General features: G+C 47.4%; 1 protein-coding gene across 8 annotated transcripts in view; it reads left to right on the top strand.

Moving 5' to 3' along the window:
- Window positions 1-19174, top strand: part of Dop1b (DOP1 leucine zipper like protein B) — a 126254-nt gene that overhangs the window by 21846 nt on the left and 85234 nt on the right. For 7 of the 8 annotated variants that reach the window (XM_029564873.1, XM_029564872.1, XM_029564871.1 and 4 more), the window contains 2 exons: window positions 13358-13539; window positions 14813-14983. In XM_029564873.1, coding sequence (XP_029420733.1) covers window positions 13358-13539; window positions 14813-14983 — 353 coding nt within the window. Of the gene's footprint in view, window positions 1-13118; window positions 13256-13357; window positions 13540-14812; window positions 14984-19174 lie in introns of those variants that run through there. The other variant, XM_029564875.1, reaches the window with a different exon arrangement.

Below are 19174 nucleotides of genomic sequence, written 5' to 3'. Positions count from 1 at the left end.
AAATAAATTTTAAAGAAGACCATTTCTGTCTGTTGAATGGAGTCTTATACTTTCCAATGATTTGTAGCTAGGATAGTTTATTTTGTGTTTGAGTGAAAGAATAAGTTTTTAGCTGATCCTGATCTGCTGGAGGGGTAGAATTCGGCCAGTTTCAGACAGTTAACTCTCCAGGTACTGAATGACAAAAGCTCATCATCAAGCAGCCAGGAGTTTAAGGATCAGAGAAAGGGAAACTGACTTCTCCACCCTGCAATAGTGTGTTCAGACCTGAACCCCCAATGTGCCTATCTGGAGAGTGTCATTAGCAGGTGATTTAGGTTAAATGAGGTCATAGGGCGGGCCCTAATCTGATAGGAAGAGAGGAAGAGAGGCACCCTCTGTCCTGTCTCCTCCCTCACAGCACCCCATGTAAAGACGCAGCTAGAAGACAACTCTCTGCAAGCCAGGAGGAGAACTGGATCCGCCGGCCCCTTGATCATGCCTTTGACATCCAGTACTGTGAGAAGTTAATCTGTGTTGTTTAAAGCATACGGCATATAGTAGCTGTGAAGGCAGCCTAATCAGACTAATACAGAAGGGGCCAAGTTAAACTTGGTTGAGTTTCAATCCAGATGACTCTTGGAACATAAATACCTACCTTTAAGCTATTATTAGAGCCAAATACAGGCATTCCCATTAGTCTTTTTAACATCCCAGTAACCTGCACATAGTTATGAAACCAGGTCTTCACAAATGTTAGACAAATGCTCTACCACTGAGCCGCGGCACCAGCCCTGCACATATTCAGAGTGTGTAATTTGATGGGTTTTGACATGTACACATCCCTGTGAAACCATCACCACAATCAAGGTAATGACCATGTGCCACTGTCCTCCAGAAGTTCCCTCTTGCCGTCTCCTCACCACTCCATCCCTCCACACCCTCAGACAGCTGCAGAGCTCCTGTTCTAGATGAGTTTGCTTAAAAAAAAATGTATGTAAACAGAGATAGGAATGGTAGTGAAGTCTATAATCCCAACACTTGAGAGAGACGGGAAACTGACTTTATGGAATTTAGAAATTGATCATCTTAGTCCTACCAACCAACACTGAAGTGATCCCCCCCAATATTTAGCTGGCATTTTGTATAACACTGTTAAATCATGATAGTACTATGAATATATTCATAACAGTGATGTTAGCTGCTGTGCCGAGACCAAAAGCTCAGTGTCCTGAGAAAGTGTGCCTAGTGGGCTGTCTTGTATCACTGGGGGTGGAACCCAGGGCCTGGTTATGCTAGCCTGAGCCCCACACTGAAGTTGCAGTAGGTTTTAATGGCACCTAGTCCCTTCTCACATCTTCGAGGCACATGGAAAGATAGCCCCTGGCCGAGCACGCCGCGCAGCACCCTTTACTTTGGAGGAGGGGCAGTTATTTCGTTAGGTCCCTGATGCACAGTGATTGTAATTGAAGGCTGCAGCAGAGTATTTCTGCTTTTTCACCCCTGGGCCTCCTTGTCTTTGGTCTCGTTGTAGATTGTTCATTCCTTGGTTACTGTGTGTGTCATTTCATTTCCTGATCAGTATGTGAAGTATTGAACCAAGCATCAAGTCCTTCCTTTTGTGTGCTGCTTCTGGTCCTCCCAGGGCCTTGGAAGAGCCTTGTTGGAAGACAGTCTGATTGAGATGCCATGGAAGGCAGGTGCACTGAGCACAGCTTCCCAGCAGCTGGATTCAGATGCCTCACCCCTGAGTTTAGGGTGGACACGTGGTTGCCCACCCCGCAGCCATTCTGTTCTTGTTCTGTTTAAAAGGACCCTAGTTTTGTTTAGAGGTCAGGTGGCAGTTGCTCCAGAGTGCTGGCCCCAGGGTTAATGTTCTGGTTCTAAGATTAATTACTTAATTAATCTTAATGACTGATTTCCATGGCACAGATTTAAATGTGGCTGCATGACTTCTGTGAGCCATGAGAAGTGGCAGGAAGGCTGCAAGCCAGCTTCTGAGAGGAGTTTCCTCTCAATACAAATGTACAAAAGGAACAAACACTTCCTTTTGGGTTATTTTTATTCCATTGTGTGTGGGGGGTGTTTTTGTTGTGTTTTTCTGTATAGTTGTATGAGTGCTTCATGCCTGAACCCAGGGCAGACATCTGAAGCCTTGACAGGAAAGATAGGTTAAAAGTCAACCTACCCTTGTGACTGGGCACAGAAAAAACTTGTGTCTTTTGAGGGTGTCATGAGCAGCCTTTTTTTTTTTTTGGTCTTTTTTGAGACAGGGTCTCTTTGTAGCCCCAGCTAACCTGGAACTCACTATGTAGACTAGGCTGGCCTTGAACTCACAGAGATCCCTGTGCTGGGATTAAAGGCATGCGCCTTTAATGAAGCCTTTTGTGTAAACCAGAGACAGAAACATGCTCCTCTGCATGGGGTGCCTCAGCATCACCACAGTGGGCATCCGTGGTGGAGGTGGGTGCTGTTCTGTGTGCTCTAGGACATTTGTCAGCCTCCTGGCCTCTGTCCATCATATACCAGTACTGGCTCTCCCCCACCCCATGTAACGAGAGCCAGAAATGTTTCCAGACATCTCTGAATGTCCCCCAGGGGAAAATTGCCTGGGACTTCTGGTTTTGTGAGTTAAATTATGTTTTCTTTATTTAAACTGTGTGGTTATATAGACTGATCCCTACAGCCAGATGTGTCCCAACCAAGCCCATGACCCCAAACCACCCTTTCACCTCATCCCAGCTGGAGTTTGGATCCTCTGTGGACCATGTAAACATACCTGTCTATTGACAGTAAAGGCATTTATGTGTCCTTACAGGATGCAGAATGGGGCTGGGGATATAACTCAGTTTCCTAGTCTGCACAAGGCCCTGGGGGAACCTGACTGAATGCCACCATACTGAAAAAGAAAAGAAAGAAAAAGAGAATTTATTGGGAATGTAGCTCAGTGATAGAGCACTTGCCTAGCATGTAAGATGTCTTGGGTTCAGTCTCCAAACCAGGCATCCTGTTCTTCAGTGCCACCTCTGTGCCTGCCTCAGTGCTGTCTAGAGCCTCTCAGCCCTCCGCTGGCCTCAGAGTTCCAGTGAGGGCAGTCAGCTCAGGGCTTTACTTTCCACTGAGCAAGCTGGGCTTTCCTGGCCCTCCGAAGTTCCTCTGCAAATTGTTAATGGCCTCCTCCCACCCAGCCAGCAAGAGCTTTTTAGCAGCCTCCTACCTCTGCAGGTGATTTGTTTCAGAACCAAGGATAGAGAAGGAAAACCAGGATGGGATCAAACCAGACCAAACCAGATGAGGCCACTCTAGCCAGATGTCCATGGAGAGCTGTGACCTTTACTTCCCAGCCTGGGACTCTCAAATGCTCTCTTTGGTCTCACCACCTGGCTAATCACTGGCTACAAGAGCCCACCCATTGTTGAGCTGGCATACTCCAGAGCCTTACTACATTTATTGGGGCGAGGGACGGGGGCAGCATGCTACAGTGCTCATATGGAGGGGATCCTGGGGATTGAACTCAAGTCATCATGCTTGGTTGCAAGTGCTGTTACCAGCTGAGCCATCTTTAGAACCTTGTGTGCTGGTGGGAAGCAGAACACTCTTGTGGCTTGACCCAGGTTCTCAGCACCCATCTGGAGCCATTTGGCTCCAGCACTGAGGACAGGTGTAAGGTACAGAGGGAAGGTAGTGTGGGCAAAGAGCCTGTTGATGCAAAGGCGTAACTCTCACCTCAAAGGGGATAAGAGATGGTTTATTCTGGATCCAAATATGAGTGATGGTGGCTCGGGAATACAGATTCAGGTAACCCCAGTGTTCCAGGGTGGTAACAGTAACATTACATTATTATACTAACAGACCAAAGAAAAGTCATAGATCAAGACACTTTTCAAATACATTGGTGGATACATTGAGTAGGCGGATCACAGCAAAGTGGGGTGTGGGGGGTCACTGTAGATCTCAGATGCTATCTGATGACATTCTTAGCTTTTTGATTGGTGGGATCTGGTGGTCTGCTAAGATAATACATTCCAGAAGGTTTTTTATCTGTTAGTCACAGGATGTTAGGTCAGAAACAGAGGTGGTAAGGAGTAGCTATTTAGGGGGCTAAAGATGGCCCAAGATAAATGGTAACTAGGCTCTGGACCAGGAACATTCAAACTTCTAGTCATTGAAGTGTTTATCAGTTGGTCGGCCTTACAGGAAAGTCAGCTCAGGATGCAGTTCTTTCTTTCTGGGAACTTCCTTTCACAAGCCCACATTCAGTTCCACTAGCAGTGCCGGCCCCACTCTTCTGGGTGTGGTTTTTGAGGAATACTGAGTTCCACCAGCAGCACTTTGGGGACTAAGTGCTTAGGATTTGTAATGAATTTATACTCTCAAAATGAGTTTGTACTCCTGGCTCAGGCTTTAACAAATCTGTTTCCATATATATAAGCTTTGCTATGGGTGTGTTAAATTTGTCGTTTGTGTGTAGATGAAGATGATAATATGTTTAAAAAGAAAACAGCATCTCCAGAAACGGTACCTAGAATCTTTGCTACATCAGATCTCAGGCATGTGATCACTCCTTAAATAGTTCCCCTCCATTTCAAGCCAGAGATGGTCTGTGAAGGCGTGGCTTCCCCCACTTTTTCTTGGCTTCCGGTGGAACTCAGGCCTGACCTTCTAGCATTGCTGTTGCTTCTGGGTCTTTTGGCACTTGGCCTCTAAATAAACTGAGTTCTCTGAGCCCCTGCAGCCTGCTTGAGGTGTCCACCTGTGTAGACAGCATTCCCCCAATAGCAGCATTTCTATATTTCAGTGAGGCTCACATTTCCTGGAGGTGAGCAAGCATGGATGGATGTCAGGGACTCTAAGAATATGAGGTAGCTTTGAAAAGAATAGAACAGGAGTCAGGGAACAGGGAGAGCCCTACAGAGCATCACAGCCATCCAAAGTTTCTTTGTGGGGAGGCAAGCGAGGGAGAGGTTAAAGAATCTAAATGGAGGAGTTGGGAGGAGATGGCTCTGGCTGTAAAGTCCTTGGTGCATAAGCCTGAGACTTGAGTTCAGATCCCCAGAATCCTTGTAAAACAGCACATGCCTGTAATCCCAGCACTGGGGAGGCAGAGGCTGGAGCATCCCTGAGGCCTGCTAGCCAGGCTAGGAGAATCTGTGAGCTTCAAGTTCGATCTCAATAGATAGGTGGAGAGTAATAAAGGAAAACACCTGATACCAACCTCTGACACACACACTCATGGCGGGGGGAAGGGGTGCGGTACTCAAAATGGAATAAACTCAGAAGGGGAAAAAAGAAAACCATGTTGCATACGTGTCGTGGCTTGCTGCTTGAGATCAGTTTGTTTGTTTGTTGGGTGTTGTATTAGTTACTCTTCTGTTGTGATAAAAACACCATGACCAGCGGGCATGGTGGCGCATGCCTGTAGTCCCAGCACTTGGGAGGCAGAGGCAGGCGGATCTCTGTGAGTTCAAGGCCAGCCTGGTCTACAAAGTGAGTTCCAGGACAGCTGGGAGACCCTGTCTCAAAAAGAAAAAAAAAAAACCATGACCAAGTGAACTTATAAAAGGAAGAGTTTATTTAGCTTACAGTTCCAAAGGGGCAAGAGTCAGTTCATCATGGCAGGGAGGCATGGCGGCAGAGATGGCTGGAGGAGGAGCAGAAGCTAAGCTCTCACATCTTCAAGTAGGCATAGGAAGCAACAGAGTGTCTTGAGATCCAGCAAGGCTTAAGAACTAAGTCCACCCCCAGTGACGTGCTTCCTCCAGCATGGCCATACTTCCTAAGACATCCCAAAACAGCACCACCACCTAGAGACAAAATGTCCGAATACTTGGGACCTATGGGGGGACATTCTCATTCAAACCATCATAGGTGTCAATGAGAAGTTTTTTCTGCAGCATGGTGGCACACACCCAGCACCCAGGAGACTGAGGCAGGAGGATGATAAGATGAGACCCTGTTTGAAAAAAATAAGAAAAGTTTTTTGACCTAGCATATAGATTCCCAAGTCGTCATAGCCAAGAGATTTTGAGCATCCTGTATAGTTGAAGAACCTGTTACTCGTGATGCGCATGTGTGTGCACTGTGTGTGCACATGTGGGAAGGTTGTTTGTAGATTTGTAGTGTCAGGAATGTATGTGTATATGTTGGGGATGTATATCTCTGATGGTATACATGTGTGATGTGTGTAGACTGTGTATATGTGAGAGGTCCGCTAGTCTGTACATGTGCAAGGATGTGTATGTGGGGGGCATGTGCATATGTGACATGTATGATATAAGCGTGCATATTGCCTGCTGATGTGCATGTGTGGAATGTGTGCAGAGGTGTGTGTGTGTACATGCCTGCGCTCCAAGTGTTAACCTGGCACTGGTGAAGTGGCAATGGAGTGAGCACCTTGTATCTCAGCACCTTTCAGTTTAACCGGCATGACCGGTCAGTACGTAGGTGCAGCACATTTTCCATGTGAGAACTCGGCCTCTCTAAGCATTCAGGTAGCCTGACAGCCATAAGAAGGGGAGGAGCCCTGACTCCTGAGCTGGTAAGATGTATCCCTCACTCTTCTTGCCTCTCCGCCCCTCTTGAGCTCTTTGTGGGAACAGTCCCTCCTTGACAGCCAGAGCCAACTCTAGGTGAAGGATAAAACCGAGCTGTGACTGCTGAGCCTCCAGGTATGTGACTACCCGCTGTGCTTGGCTCTAGGCCTGGCCTGGAACAGCCAGGTGCCTTCACGTTCCTGCCTGAGTCTTTGAGATGCACCTGGTCCGAATCCTTGGCCTTCTATTACACTCCCACCCAAGTAGCAGGTCCAGAGAACACAAGTCAGTATCAGCTGGAACACATCCTATTCTGTAGTCCTCATTAGCCTTCAACTCCTGGCAGTCCTCCTGCCTCAGGAGCCCAAGGGCTGAGGACCTGAGCCACTGAATTTGGCTTAACAAGAAAACTTTAGTATTCTAACGCATCTCTAAGAGATTTGAACAGTTGAGTTAACACACTTGTTCGTCACTGGTAACTTTACTAAGTGAGGATGGTGGGACGTGGGTGTTGGAACCCACGTTGAGAGGTGATTCATCAGGACATTACTAGGTTAGAGTTCAGCTGACTGACTGGTGTGATACTCTGCAGCTCCGTGACCTTTTGAGAAGGAAGCTCCTTGTTTACATAGAAGTTAAATAAAGGCCAACCTCACCGCTTACCTGTGGTGTCCCAACTCCATCCACAGCTCTGGGCAGGGCCTTGCTAATGGATTCATTTCTCTGGCTTGTCTTTTGCAACCACCACCCTCCCAAGTGTTCCATTCCCTCCCACCTCCCCCCCCCCCAGTGCTATTGCTGTTTCAGTGAGGCATGACACTCAGGCTGTCAGTCCCTGGCTTACTTTCATGTGGGAAGTCCTGGCCAATTTGTTACTGCTCAATGCCTGCTCCTTTTCTATTCTGTCTAAAGGACGCTATTGGTGCCACTTGGCAAAGACATCACTGAATGCTGAAGCTTGGGCTGCCTGGCCGGTCTGACCCCTTGTGACATCTTATATATAGCTTTGTTGTTGCATGAAATGAGCATCCTCGTCATGATGATGGGCTTCCAGCAGGACAGCGTGTCTGCTGTACCACGATGGCTGTAGTTCCTCACTGGCTTGATGAGAGACCTCTGTTGACCTGGCTTCCTTCCATTTCCTTATTGACAGCATCTGGCACTCTGCAAGAGCAGTTTGGAGGTCCCGTGTGGGGGGGGGGCGGGGGTATACATGTACGTGGAATATACGTGTATGCTGCCCTGCACACATGAGGCTAAAGGAGGATGATGCCGTCATGCTTATTCACTCAAAATAAGCTCTCACACTGAACCTGAGGTAGGCTGGTGACAGGTAAGCCCCAGTGATCCTCCTATCTCCCCTGCCCCTCCCACCAGAGCTGGGGTCACAGGTGTGCATGTGGCCACACCCAACTTTTCATGTGGGTGCTCAGGTTCTGAACTCAAGCCTTCATGCTTGCACAGCAAACATTCTTTACCCACCGAGCCATCTCCCCAGTTTCCCCTGGAAATGTTCCAAGGAAATGTTTACGGGTTAAAAGCATTTTAAAAATCAAACATAACTTCTCTCCTTCCCTGCCCAGTGCTGTTAAATTTTAAAATGTTTAAAACATTTTTTATTTGTGGTGGAATACATATAACATAAAACTTACAGTCTTGCCTATTTTTCAGTGTACCCTTTGAGCTCATGGTCCTCCCCTCCAGATCTTGGAGATCTTCATACCATCGGATCCTGTGATGCTGAAAGAAAACTAAGTGAGCGTAGATGCTCCCCAGGCAGAGCCGAGTGAGAGCCTTCCTGCCTCCCAGTGTGAAGCTAGGATGCAATTCAAGCCTTTTTTTTTTTTTTTTCAAACATACATTTTATTCTTGTTTTATTCTTTCTTTATTTTGGGAACTGAGGATCCAACCGAGGCCTTGTGAATGCTAAGCAGGTACTGTAGCACACAGTTCCTAGGTCCGTAGTACCTTCTGAAGGTCAACCTGCTGGGCCTATGAATGTAATGAAGTCAAAAATATTATAATTATGTCCTAATTATAGTTCCAGGAATGCTTTTAGAATAATATAGTTCCTGAGTGAAATAAATAAGGAAGTTCGATTTCCTGCCTAATCACGTTTTTTTCCTATTCATAAAGCACACTAAAACGTGATTTTGAAAACATGGTAAGTTGTTTTTTTTTTTCAGTTCCTCTGCTTTGCTGAGCTGTTTGTATTTCTAGTAAAACACACACATACATATGTATGTATGCATATACGTGTGTGTGTGTGTGTGTGTGTGTGTGTGTGTATGCTATATATGCTAGGCTTCTTAGCAACCGATCTGAGTTTCCAGTTTCCTGGGGGTAAAAAAATTCACCCAAACTGTGAACCCTCTAGGAGTATTTACTAAGCTTTTCTCACTAGAGAAAGTTGTTACCACAGCAAAATTCTCAGATGGAAGCTAGAAAGAGAAAGACAGAGTGAAGGCGGTCCTCCCAGCTGGGCAGGATGCCAGCTGGGGCAGCACTCTGAGCAAGAGGGATAAAGATGAGGGAAAGTCTGGGAAGCCCCAGCTCTGGGGCCTGTTTTAGCCCAAGGGAGAAAAAGACTGGATGTGAGGGCAGGAGGCGGCTTGTTCTGCTGCACGGGAGGCAGGAGAACTTCACCCTGGGGTCTTCCTCCTTAGTATCCACAAGCTTCGTATTGTCACAGCTTTACAGCTGGGTTTGGTGGGTTGTAATGGCAGCCACGTGCAGATGGAAGCTGGGCTGTGTTACTGGCCAGAGCTCTGGCGAAGATGCTAGCTAGGCAGGGTGACACACACATGTAGTCCCAGCATTCAGAAAGCTGAGGGAGGCTGGAGAGCTGCTGAATTTGAGGCCAGCCCTGGCCTACACAGCAAAACTGTGTCTCCCAAAACTAAACACGAAAGAAAGGAGGAGGCACCGAGAGCGGCTGTCTAAGAATACAGACCCCTAGGAGTTTGAGCAAGGCCGCATGTGTGCACACACAGCCTGAGGAGGTTGCAGGCACGTGGAAGCTCTGAAAGGTAGTGATTGAGCTGGGCACTGACCCTCAGGAGCATCTGGGTGATGTCCACAGGTCTCTGTGGGGTTGCTGAAACACGTCTGCTTGTTCTTTGGTCAGGAGTCTGCAATACAGTAAGGATTGGTGAGCACGTGAATTCCAATCCATGGTTCATGCAGCTTTAGCTGATAATAGACATGTGCAAGATCTTTTTTCAACTGTTGCAGTATAAACATAAAATAAATGTTGCTACTTTAACCCTCCCTTTCTTTGGGATAGTGTTTTGTGTTGTCTTCAGAGCCTCCAACTTCTGGGCTCAAGCAGTCTCCTACATTAGCCCTCAGAGTAGCTGAGACCCCATACCCCTGGAGTCACCCCCACCATTTTTTGGTCTTTTTAAAAAATATATTTTATTTATTATTTTTATTTTGTGTGTATGAGTGTATCGCTTGCATGTATGTAAGTGGACCCATGTTGTGCATTGCTGCGGAGGTCAGAAGAGGGTGTCAGATTCCCCTGGAACTGGACGGTTCAGAGCCGCCACAGAGCCGCCACGTGGGTGCTGGGAATCAAACCCCGGTCCTCTGCAAGAGCAATCAGTGCTCTTAACCAATTAGCCATCTCTCCAGCCCCCTTTTTGGGGTCTTTTTGAAACAGGGTATCCCTGTAACCCCTGCTGGCCTGGAACTTGCTATGTAGACCAGGCTGGCCTTGAACTCACAAAGATCCATCTGCCTCTGCCACTACTGGGATTAAAGGTCTGTGCCACCATGCCCTGCCTTAATGTTATTTTTTTATTGCAGGATAGCATTGTTCTGTTTCGTCGTCAGGGTTTTTGTTTCTTTACAAAGGTAAACTTTATCCAGTGATGATGTATGTGTAGGCAAAAGCATGGCATATACAGGGATCAGTATTGTGTATGATCCCTGTGGATTAGGGAATGGTTATGATTGCATTTCTGTGAGATAAGTCAGTCAAGATAGAGAAGGTTGTACTGTGACAACAGGCAGGCTCCAAGCCCTAGTGACTTGCAGTGTGCTTTATTCCTGGCTTACTGGATCAGCAGGTAGCTTCTGTCTCTAGATGTTTTCCAGGGACCCAGGTGGGTCCTATTACCCATTCTCAGTGAGCCACTAGTGTTACAGAAATTGTCTAAGCACTCTGGCTGCAGGACTGGCCAGCAGTTGGTACTGCAGAGCAGGGTGCTCACCTGGCTTTTCTGTGTGCTCTTCTGTGTTTCGAAGCGTCCAGTATAAAATGTGCCGTGTCCTCTTCAGCGCCCATGCTCACTTCGTATCTGCTGCATCTATCGGTTTGTTCCCATCCGCTGTTGTACTTTATGATTTAAGTGGCCGCCTCATTTTTTACACATGATTTAAGTTATTTTGTTGGACTTCCCTTTGTTTGGGAATATTAGACCCTCCATGAATAAGAGTCTTTTAAGATGCTTTTCTTTTTCTTGAGATGGGTTCTCATGTAGCCCAGCCTGGCCTTGAACTCTCTATGTGGCCTAGGATTATCTTGAACTTCTGACCTCCCTTCTCTACCTGCTGAGTGCTGGGATTACAGGCATGTGCCATCATGCCTGGTACACGTATTGCTGGGGACAGAACCCAGGTCTTTGTGCATGCTAGGCAAGCACTCCCCAACTGAGGCACATCCCCAGCCCTTTAAGAGTACTTCTTGATGGTCTCTAGTTTTATCTAATTTTTCTTAAAGATGTAGCTTCACTAAAGTTGAGAGCTCATGGAGACCACATACCCCTGATGGAGAATACTATTTTCCTTCTCTTTCCCTTCCTACCTAACCTGGGTTTTAGAAGTGAAAGTTGTGTCTTTGTTCATAAGCAGAAAGCTGTCATGACCCTTAGGGCATATGGCCTGGGGCCAGCCATTCTGACCTGGTCATGGGTGCAGCTGGTACCGCAAAGGTTCCTGGCCACCCATTTTGTTTCAGGCACTGTGTGAAGTGCTGAAGAGAGCAGAGATAGATAAGCGATGAGGAGATGTCCTGTCTGGGGACCTCTTTGCCCCCCGAGAGTGGACACTGGGACACTAAATCCCATGTGAGCCAGGGATAGAGGAGTGCTGGGGTGAGCGGAAGTGAAGCCCAGGCCGGAAACACAGGCTGTTCTGAGTTATGACAAGTTAAATTTAGCAGGGTATTAAGAAATGGGGACGTGGGGGCTGGAGGATGGCTGGATGGTTAAGAGCTGGCATTACTCTTGTGGAGGACCCGAGTTTGGTTCCTACCACTCAAGTCAGGTGGCTGCCAGCTGCCTACATCTCTAGCTCCAGAGGATCCCGTGCTCTCTTTTGGCCTCTGGGCACCTGCACACACAGACCCACACAGTTAAAAAATAAATAAATCTTAAAGAAATGGGATATAGGCTGGGGAAGCGGCTCCATCAATAAAGTGCTCACAATGCAAGCATGAGGACCTGGGTTTCTCTCTCAGAGTCCATGATAATCAGCAGCAGCAGCTGCTGCAGCAGCATACACCTGTAATCCCAGTGCTGGGGAGGTGGAAATGGGCAATCCCTGGGGCTTGCTGGCTAATCAGCCTAGGGAATTCATAAGCTCCAGATATGGTGAGAACCCGTCTCAAAAATAAGGTGCAGGACTGGCGAGATAGCTCAGTGGGTAAAGTGCATTTGGCCTCTGTTTGATTCCTGGAACCTGCAAGGTGGATGGAAAGAACTGACTTGCAACTTCTCCTCTGACCTCCACACACACATTTTGGCACATGGACCCGTATAGACTAAGTAAATAAATGGAAAAATAAATAAATAAGGTATGGTGTGATTGAAGAAAATGCCTGACATCGGCCCCCCGATCTCCACACACATGTGCACATAGGTACATGCCCATATCCCCCTCACATGTACACACAGAAAGAAAAGAAAAAGGAAATGGGGTAGGCGAAGCAGACTCTAGCCATGTTAGAGGCTTTTGAGCAACTCTCAGGAGGCCTGGGTTTACCCTGTATGCCGGCAGGAAAGATTCATGTTTGCCTGTGAGCTAAGGATGTGGGTTGATGCACATGTCAGATAGTGTGTTAGAAGACACACTAGGACCCTCCTAACCATGGCACTGCTTCTAGCTCCTCAGTGCCATGAAGAGCAGGGTCTTTATTTTGCTTTTCAGCACTAGGGATGGAATCCAGGACCTTGAATATGCTGGGTAAATACTCCAGCACTCAGCCAGATTCTAGCTCAAGAGAAGCCTGACTACAGCAAGTACCAAAGAGTGCCCTCACACAGGATGGTCCTGTGCCCTGCCTGGGGACACTGTTATTCCACATCCCAACAGGGTGGCAGTGCCTTTTTCCTGATTCTCCCAGCATACTCCTCAAGTGGTAGAGATGCCAGAAACTGCCCTCCCTTCGTGGTGAGCCTCACCCCAAAATACATGGCTAGAAAACTGAGCTGGGAGAATGGTTAGATAAGTAAGAGCCCATTCTGTCCCCAAGCAAAGACCCAGGCCTTTACCCTCACACAGTAGGTCCCTTCTCTATGTCAGTTACAGCCCATGTCCTTCATCTCATGTAGAGACTGCTGGTTTCCTGAGGTAGGGGTACATGCTGCCCCATCTGTGTGTTCTAAGCTGTCACCAAGAGGATGTTTGGATGGTAGTGTCTGCCTGCCTTCCACCATTAGCAGGGGCTCCTCCAGCCGCCATGCCGCAGAGAGCCTGGCTTAGGACCCTCTGCACACAGTCCCTCAGCCCCTCATCCTGTAAGTCTTCTCCCACAGCCCCAACTGCTCTTCTGGCCTCCATGGATTCACTTTCCTTTGTGAATGTCACAGCTGCCTCTCACTTGCTTTTCCTTCTCACAGGCTCTCCAGAGCAACCTGAAGTATTCCCTGCTGCCAAGACGGCTCATCATCAGCAAGAGGCTAGCTCAGTGTTTGCATCCTGCCCTGCCTAGCGGTGTGCACCTAAAAGCCCTAGAAACCTACGAGATTATCTTTAAAATTGTGGGGACTAAATGGCTGGCCAAGGACTTGTTCTTGTACAGGTACGACTGCTCCCTGCTGTGTTACTTTTCTCTTGCTGTGACAAAAACACCACAACCAAGGCAACTTATAGAAGGAAGAGTTTATTACAGTTCCAGAGGGATGAGTCCATCATGGAGGGGAGGCACGGTAGGAGGCAGCTGGAGCAGAAAGCTGAGAGAGAGCTCACATCTTCAAGTAGGCACAGGGAACAGAGAAACAGACTGGGAATTGGGCAAAGCTATGAACTCTCAAAGCCTGTCCCCAGGGGTGTGGTACCTCCAGCAAGGACACCTAAACTCCCCAAACAGCACCACCAACTAGGGTCAACTGTTCAAATATGTGAGCCTATGGGGGCATTTCTAATTCAGGCCAGTGCACCCACTGTAGTGCTTTTATTACCCAAGCAAACCACATTTCAGTTTGCACATTGGAGAATGACAATGGAGGGGCCAGGCACATACCTCAGTTGGTAGAGTGCTTTGCTTGCCCAGCATGCAAAGGCCGTGGGTTTGATCGCTGACACCACATAAGCCAGGTGTGGTGGCACACTCCCATTATCTTAGCACTGGGTTAGTGGAAGATCAGAAATTAAGGTCATCTTTAGCAACATGATACCCTGCCTTAAAAAAAAAATTTTTAAAGGAAATGACAAGCAAAATAAGCATGAAGCACGGAAATACACAGCAGTTAGTTAAAAAGTCATCGCCAGGAGATAGTGTGGGTCACCTTCAAAAACACCTGCCTCCAGGCTCTGCAGTGTGTAAGGAGAACCTGAGTGTATATACAACTTATTTAAATTTTTTTTTTTTTAAATTTTATGTGTATGAGTGTTTTGCCTGTGTGTATGTAAGTGTACCACATGTATACAAATCTATAGCCGCCAGAAGAGGGCATCTGATCCCCTGGAACTGGAGTTACAGGTGGTTGTGAGTTGCTGTGTGGGTGCTGGTAACCAGATCCAGGTCCTCTACAAGTCAGTCAGTGCTCTTAAACGCTGAGCCATCTCTGAAGCTGCAGTTACCAGCTCTTTACTTAATGGGTGTCATGTGACCATCTTGTGTCAAACATACTTCTGTCATCTGTTCAAATGGATGGCTCATTGCTCTTTAAAATTTCCTTCCATGGCTAAGGCGGGGCTCAGTTTTTGCCTAGCATGTGCAAGACCCCGAGTTTCATCCCCAGCACCTAAAAGTAAACAAAACCAAACTGCAAAGCTCTCGTCTCCTGGCTGACCCCTGGAACCTGTGATAAAATATCTGATTGCTGTCTTACCCATTCCTTCCTTCCTCAAAGCTGCGGCTTGTTTCCCCTCCTGGCGAACGCCGCCATGTCGGTGAGGCCCGTGCTGCTTGGCCTGTATGAGAAGTACTTCCTCCCACTGCAGAAGCTGCTTCTGCCCAGTCTCCAAGCCTTCCTTGTGGGCCTGCTACCGGGCCTGGAGGAGGGCTCCGAGATCTATGACAGGTTGGTGGACATCGTGTCTCGGGTACTGGCTTTACCTGTGCAGGCTGGGGTTTTCCATTCATTGTAAGAAAAAAGCACCAAGATGCACGTGGTGGGACTGGAAGGGGCAGAGGGGTCGGAATGATTCACATTTCTCTGTGGTCTCCCAAGAGCCTCACTGGATCTGTTTATCAGAGGAGAAGTCCCAACACTGGAGAGATGGCACCCTTTACCTTGAAGAATCGTAGTTAGTAAGGGAGGCCATAGTGCAGGATTCCCATTATGCCCAGTCCTGTTAGGAACTTGTCCATGTGGCCATGATTTGTGGGAAGGGGACAACACACACACTCAGTCTCCTCTGATGGAGGAGTCAGCCACTTGCTAGGCACCTGCAGTGTATGTTCTACTACTTTTCACATGAGTTCCTGAACTCCAAGAATTGCCTCCATTCTCAGGTGAGGATGAGAAGATGAGAGGTTTCTCAGTGCCACCACAGAGAGGCAGAGCTAGGATTAGAACCCACGTGGGTCATATTCCAAAGCCTTTCTTCGTCAGCTTCTAAATAAAAAGATAAAACCAGACTCTTAAACATTCAGGACTTGGGAAGATGAATGAATGTGATGCAAAGTAGGATCCCTTTCTCGCTCTTCTTCCTCCTCCTCTTCCTCTTTTTTTTTTTTTTTTTTTTTTGGTCTTTTTGAGACAGGGTCTCTCTGTAGCCCCAGCTGGTCTCAAACTCACAGAGATCTGCCTGCCTCTGCCTCTGCCTCCTGAGTGCTAGGATTAGGTGTGCGCCACCATGCCTGGCCTCCTCCTCTTTTTAAGACAGGGTCTTCCTATATTATGTAGCCCTAACTAACTGGTGTCTGACTGCAGGCCTCCTGCCTCAGCCTTCCAAGTGCTAAGATCACAAGCATACACCACCACACCTACCTGAAGTGACCATCTCCACAAATTCCAGCAGAACCTTAAGATACTCTTTTTTTTAAAAAAATATTTATTTTTATTTTTTGTGTATGACTGTTTTGGCTGGATGTATGTAAGTACACCAGGTGTGCAATGCCTAGGAGTCCAGAAGAGGGCATCAGATCCCCTGGAATTGGAGTTATGGACAGTTGTTAGCCCCCTTGTGGGTGCTTGGAATTGAACCCGAGTCCTCTGCAAGAGCAGCCAGTGCTCTTAACCAGTGAGCCATCTCTCCAGCCCCAAACCTCTTAAGATACTCTTAAAGCTCCTATGCACAAAAAAGTTCCCAGAGGGTTTTGGTGACAGCTTAGAAGTGGGAGAAAGTGTGTGCTCATTGATACCATTGTGGTGCATAGTGTCCTTTCTTTGAGAATCATAAAGAACCCCTGTCAGTGTTGACTATTCTGGGAGATGTTGCAGCTGGTGATAGGGCCTGTTTTATGGTCCATCTGAAGTGACTGCTGACTGTGCTTAAAAACATGCCCATGTAATGGCACTGTGCACTGCCTGCACCCCTTTCCCAGCCTCAGCTATACCACCTTTACCTGTGGGAGGGCAGTGCCTGATATAGAATCAGGAAGGGGATCCCATCTGCCCTTGTAGTGTTGTGGCCAACAGTGGTGACAAGGCTGCATTTCGTCTGCATCTCTACCTGGATTTGACAAACCTCACCAGAGATTTGCACTTGGAACACTTCAGGCTTTCACATAGATGGTCATGGCTTTCCATTTCCCAGTGGAGAACCTACCATTACGGTTACATATGGTCTAGCTTGCTGTCTGTTGCTGTGCTAAACATCTTGACCAAAGCAACTTGGGGAGGACAGGGTTTATTTCATCTTACACGTCCAGGTCACAGTCTGTCGTTGACGGAGATCAGGGCAGGAGCTCCAGCAGGAACTGAAGGAAAATCCATGGAGGAACACTGCTTACTGGCTGCCTCTCCGGCTCATGGTCAGCTAGCTTTCATGTGCAGCCCAGGCCCACCTGCATAAGGACGGTGCCCTCTACAGTGGGCAGTGGTGGGGCCCCCCCACATCAGTTATCAGTCAAGACCATTCCTCACAGACATGCCCACAGGCCAATCTGATTAAGGAAGTTCTTCATTTGAGGTTCCCGTTTCCCAGGTGGCTCTAGGTTGTGTCAAGGTGACAGTGAAAACCAACCAGGATAGCATCTGTAGAGAGAGGATCTGTCTTGTTGCCATTTCGAGTCTAGCACCATACATGGTGGCTAGCACATGGCAAGACTTGGGAGTGTGTCAAGTTACTGATCAGTCACGGCCACACAGGAGGCAGCAGAACCATTACCAGGTTCCCTCTACAAGTTCTGCTGTCTTCGTGTCCTGATAACAAGAATGTGTGTGCGTGTATGTGTTGCTATATACATATGTGAATTTTATATCATCTAACACGCAAAAACATAAGTTCCCCAAATTTATTTTGCTGTCTTTTAAATCGGGGTTACTCACACCAGAAACATGTTAGTCAACTAGTTGGAGTGTTTTTGTTTGTTCTCTTGGTTGATAAATGAGATTTCATTTGAACAGTTGTTAATGTTGTTTAACACTGGTAGCTTTCCCCTGTGATTTCTTGACATTGAACTAAGGTCTGGGCTGCATGAATCACTGAATAGATTTAGCTCTCACTGAAAACCGAGCCCAGTGTCTGCCACACCCAGAAGTGATTATCCACTTTTCTGAGGTAGATGCTGGTCAAGGGTTATGGAAGCTCTGAGTGTGCGTTAGAGGCGCAAAGTGAGTTGACAGCACGAGATTGTTTTGCTGCTGTTTCCATTTTAGTCTGAGACAGTTTGGTGGCTCTTCCCCATATTTCTTAGGAAGACAGGAAAAGGAGGGTGCCAGGGTCTCAGTGTTCATGTTAGGAGACATTGCAAAGAGGTAAGCTGGGCCCAGCTAACAAGGCTGGAGTTTCATATGGGCAGAGACTTCCTGGTTTGCACTTCTCAGTGAACCCTAACAAATGGGAATTTTGACCAGTGTGTGGCGCTACTATTCACTCTGGCTTTCTAACCCTTTGAGGCCTGCTTAGTATCTATTCCTGGCCCAAAAATCTCTTTGTAAATGACCCATCGCTATGTAGCTGTGCTTTGCTGCACTAAGAAAACAAAGTTTGGAAGGGAGAAAATGCTAACTAAACTGTTTTATAGGATGAGGGAGAGAAAAGCTTTAAATGACTGCTAGAAAGCAAAGACTAGGGGCCTGGTGCAGTCACACACCTGTAAATCTCAGCACTAAGGAAGCCAAGGCAGGAGCAGCCTGAACTACCTAGCAGTTTCCAGGCCAACCTTGGCTATATAGTGAGACCCTGCCTCAAAAATCCAAAGGTAAGGGCTGGAGAGATGGCTCAGTGGTTAAGAGTGCTGGCTGCTCTTGCAGAGGATCTGGGTTCTGTTCATAGCACCCACATGGTGACTAACAACTGTCTGTAACTCCAGTTCCAGGGGATACAATGCCCTCTCTGGCCTCCACAGGCATTGCATGACGTAGGTGCACTTCCATGCATGTAAAACACTCATACACATAAAATAAATACATTTTAAAAACGAGTTTTTTAAAAGTCCATGGTACACCTATGTTATCTCAGCATTCAGGAGACAGAGACAGGAGGATGACCATGAGTTCAAGGACAGCCTGGGCTACATAGTGAGACTGTCTCAAACCAACAGCAGAATCAACAGGACTTCACCCCTGGAGTGATACTGCTCTCCCCACCAGGGAATGTTAGGCAGTATCTGGAAATGTTCTGGTTGGGGGTAGGGGTTGGGTGGGCTGCTGCTGGTTAACAGTGGGCAGAGGCCTAAGGTGCTGCAAGTGTTCTGTGAGGCCTGCAGCTACTCCTGTAACAGAGTTGGCCCCAAGTGTCAGTGGTGATAGGTTGAGAAGTCCTGATTTATTCGTTTTGGTTTTTGTTTTTTTTAATTTTATTTATTATTTAATGTGTATGCATGTATTGCCTGCATGTAGGTAAGTGCACCCCTGTCATGCAATGCCCATAGAGGACAGAAGAAGCCGTCGCATCCCCTGGAACTGGAGTTACAGACAGTTGTTAGCTGCCATGTGGGTGCTAGGATTTGAACCCAGGTCTTCTGCAAGAACAGCCAGTGTTCTTAACCACTGAGCCATCTCTTCAGCCCTGCTCCCCTTTTAATAGAAGACCAACCAATGATTTCAGTCACAAAATCCTTCTGTGTACTTTTCCTGAGCCTTCAGCGTGACTTCATCCGT

The sequence above is a fragment of the Nannospalax galili genome, unplaced genomic scaffold, assembly GCF_000622305.1.
Source record: "Nannospalax galili isolate Female #2095 unplaced genomic scaffold, S.galili_v1.0 scaffold136, whole genome shotgun sequence".
In the NCBI taxonomy this organism is placed as follows: Eukaryota; Metazoa; Chordata; class Mammalia; order Rodentia; family Spalacidae; genus Nannospalax; species Nannospalax galili.
The sequence above is the reverse complement of the archived record's forward strand: the minus strand, read 5'-3'. Positions and strand labels throughout refer to the sequence as shown.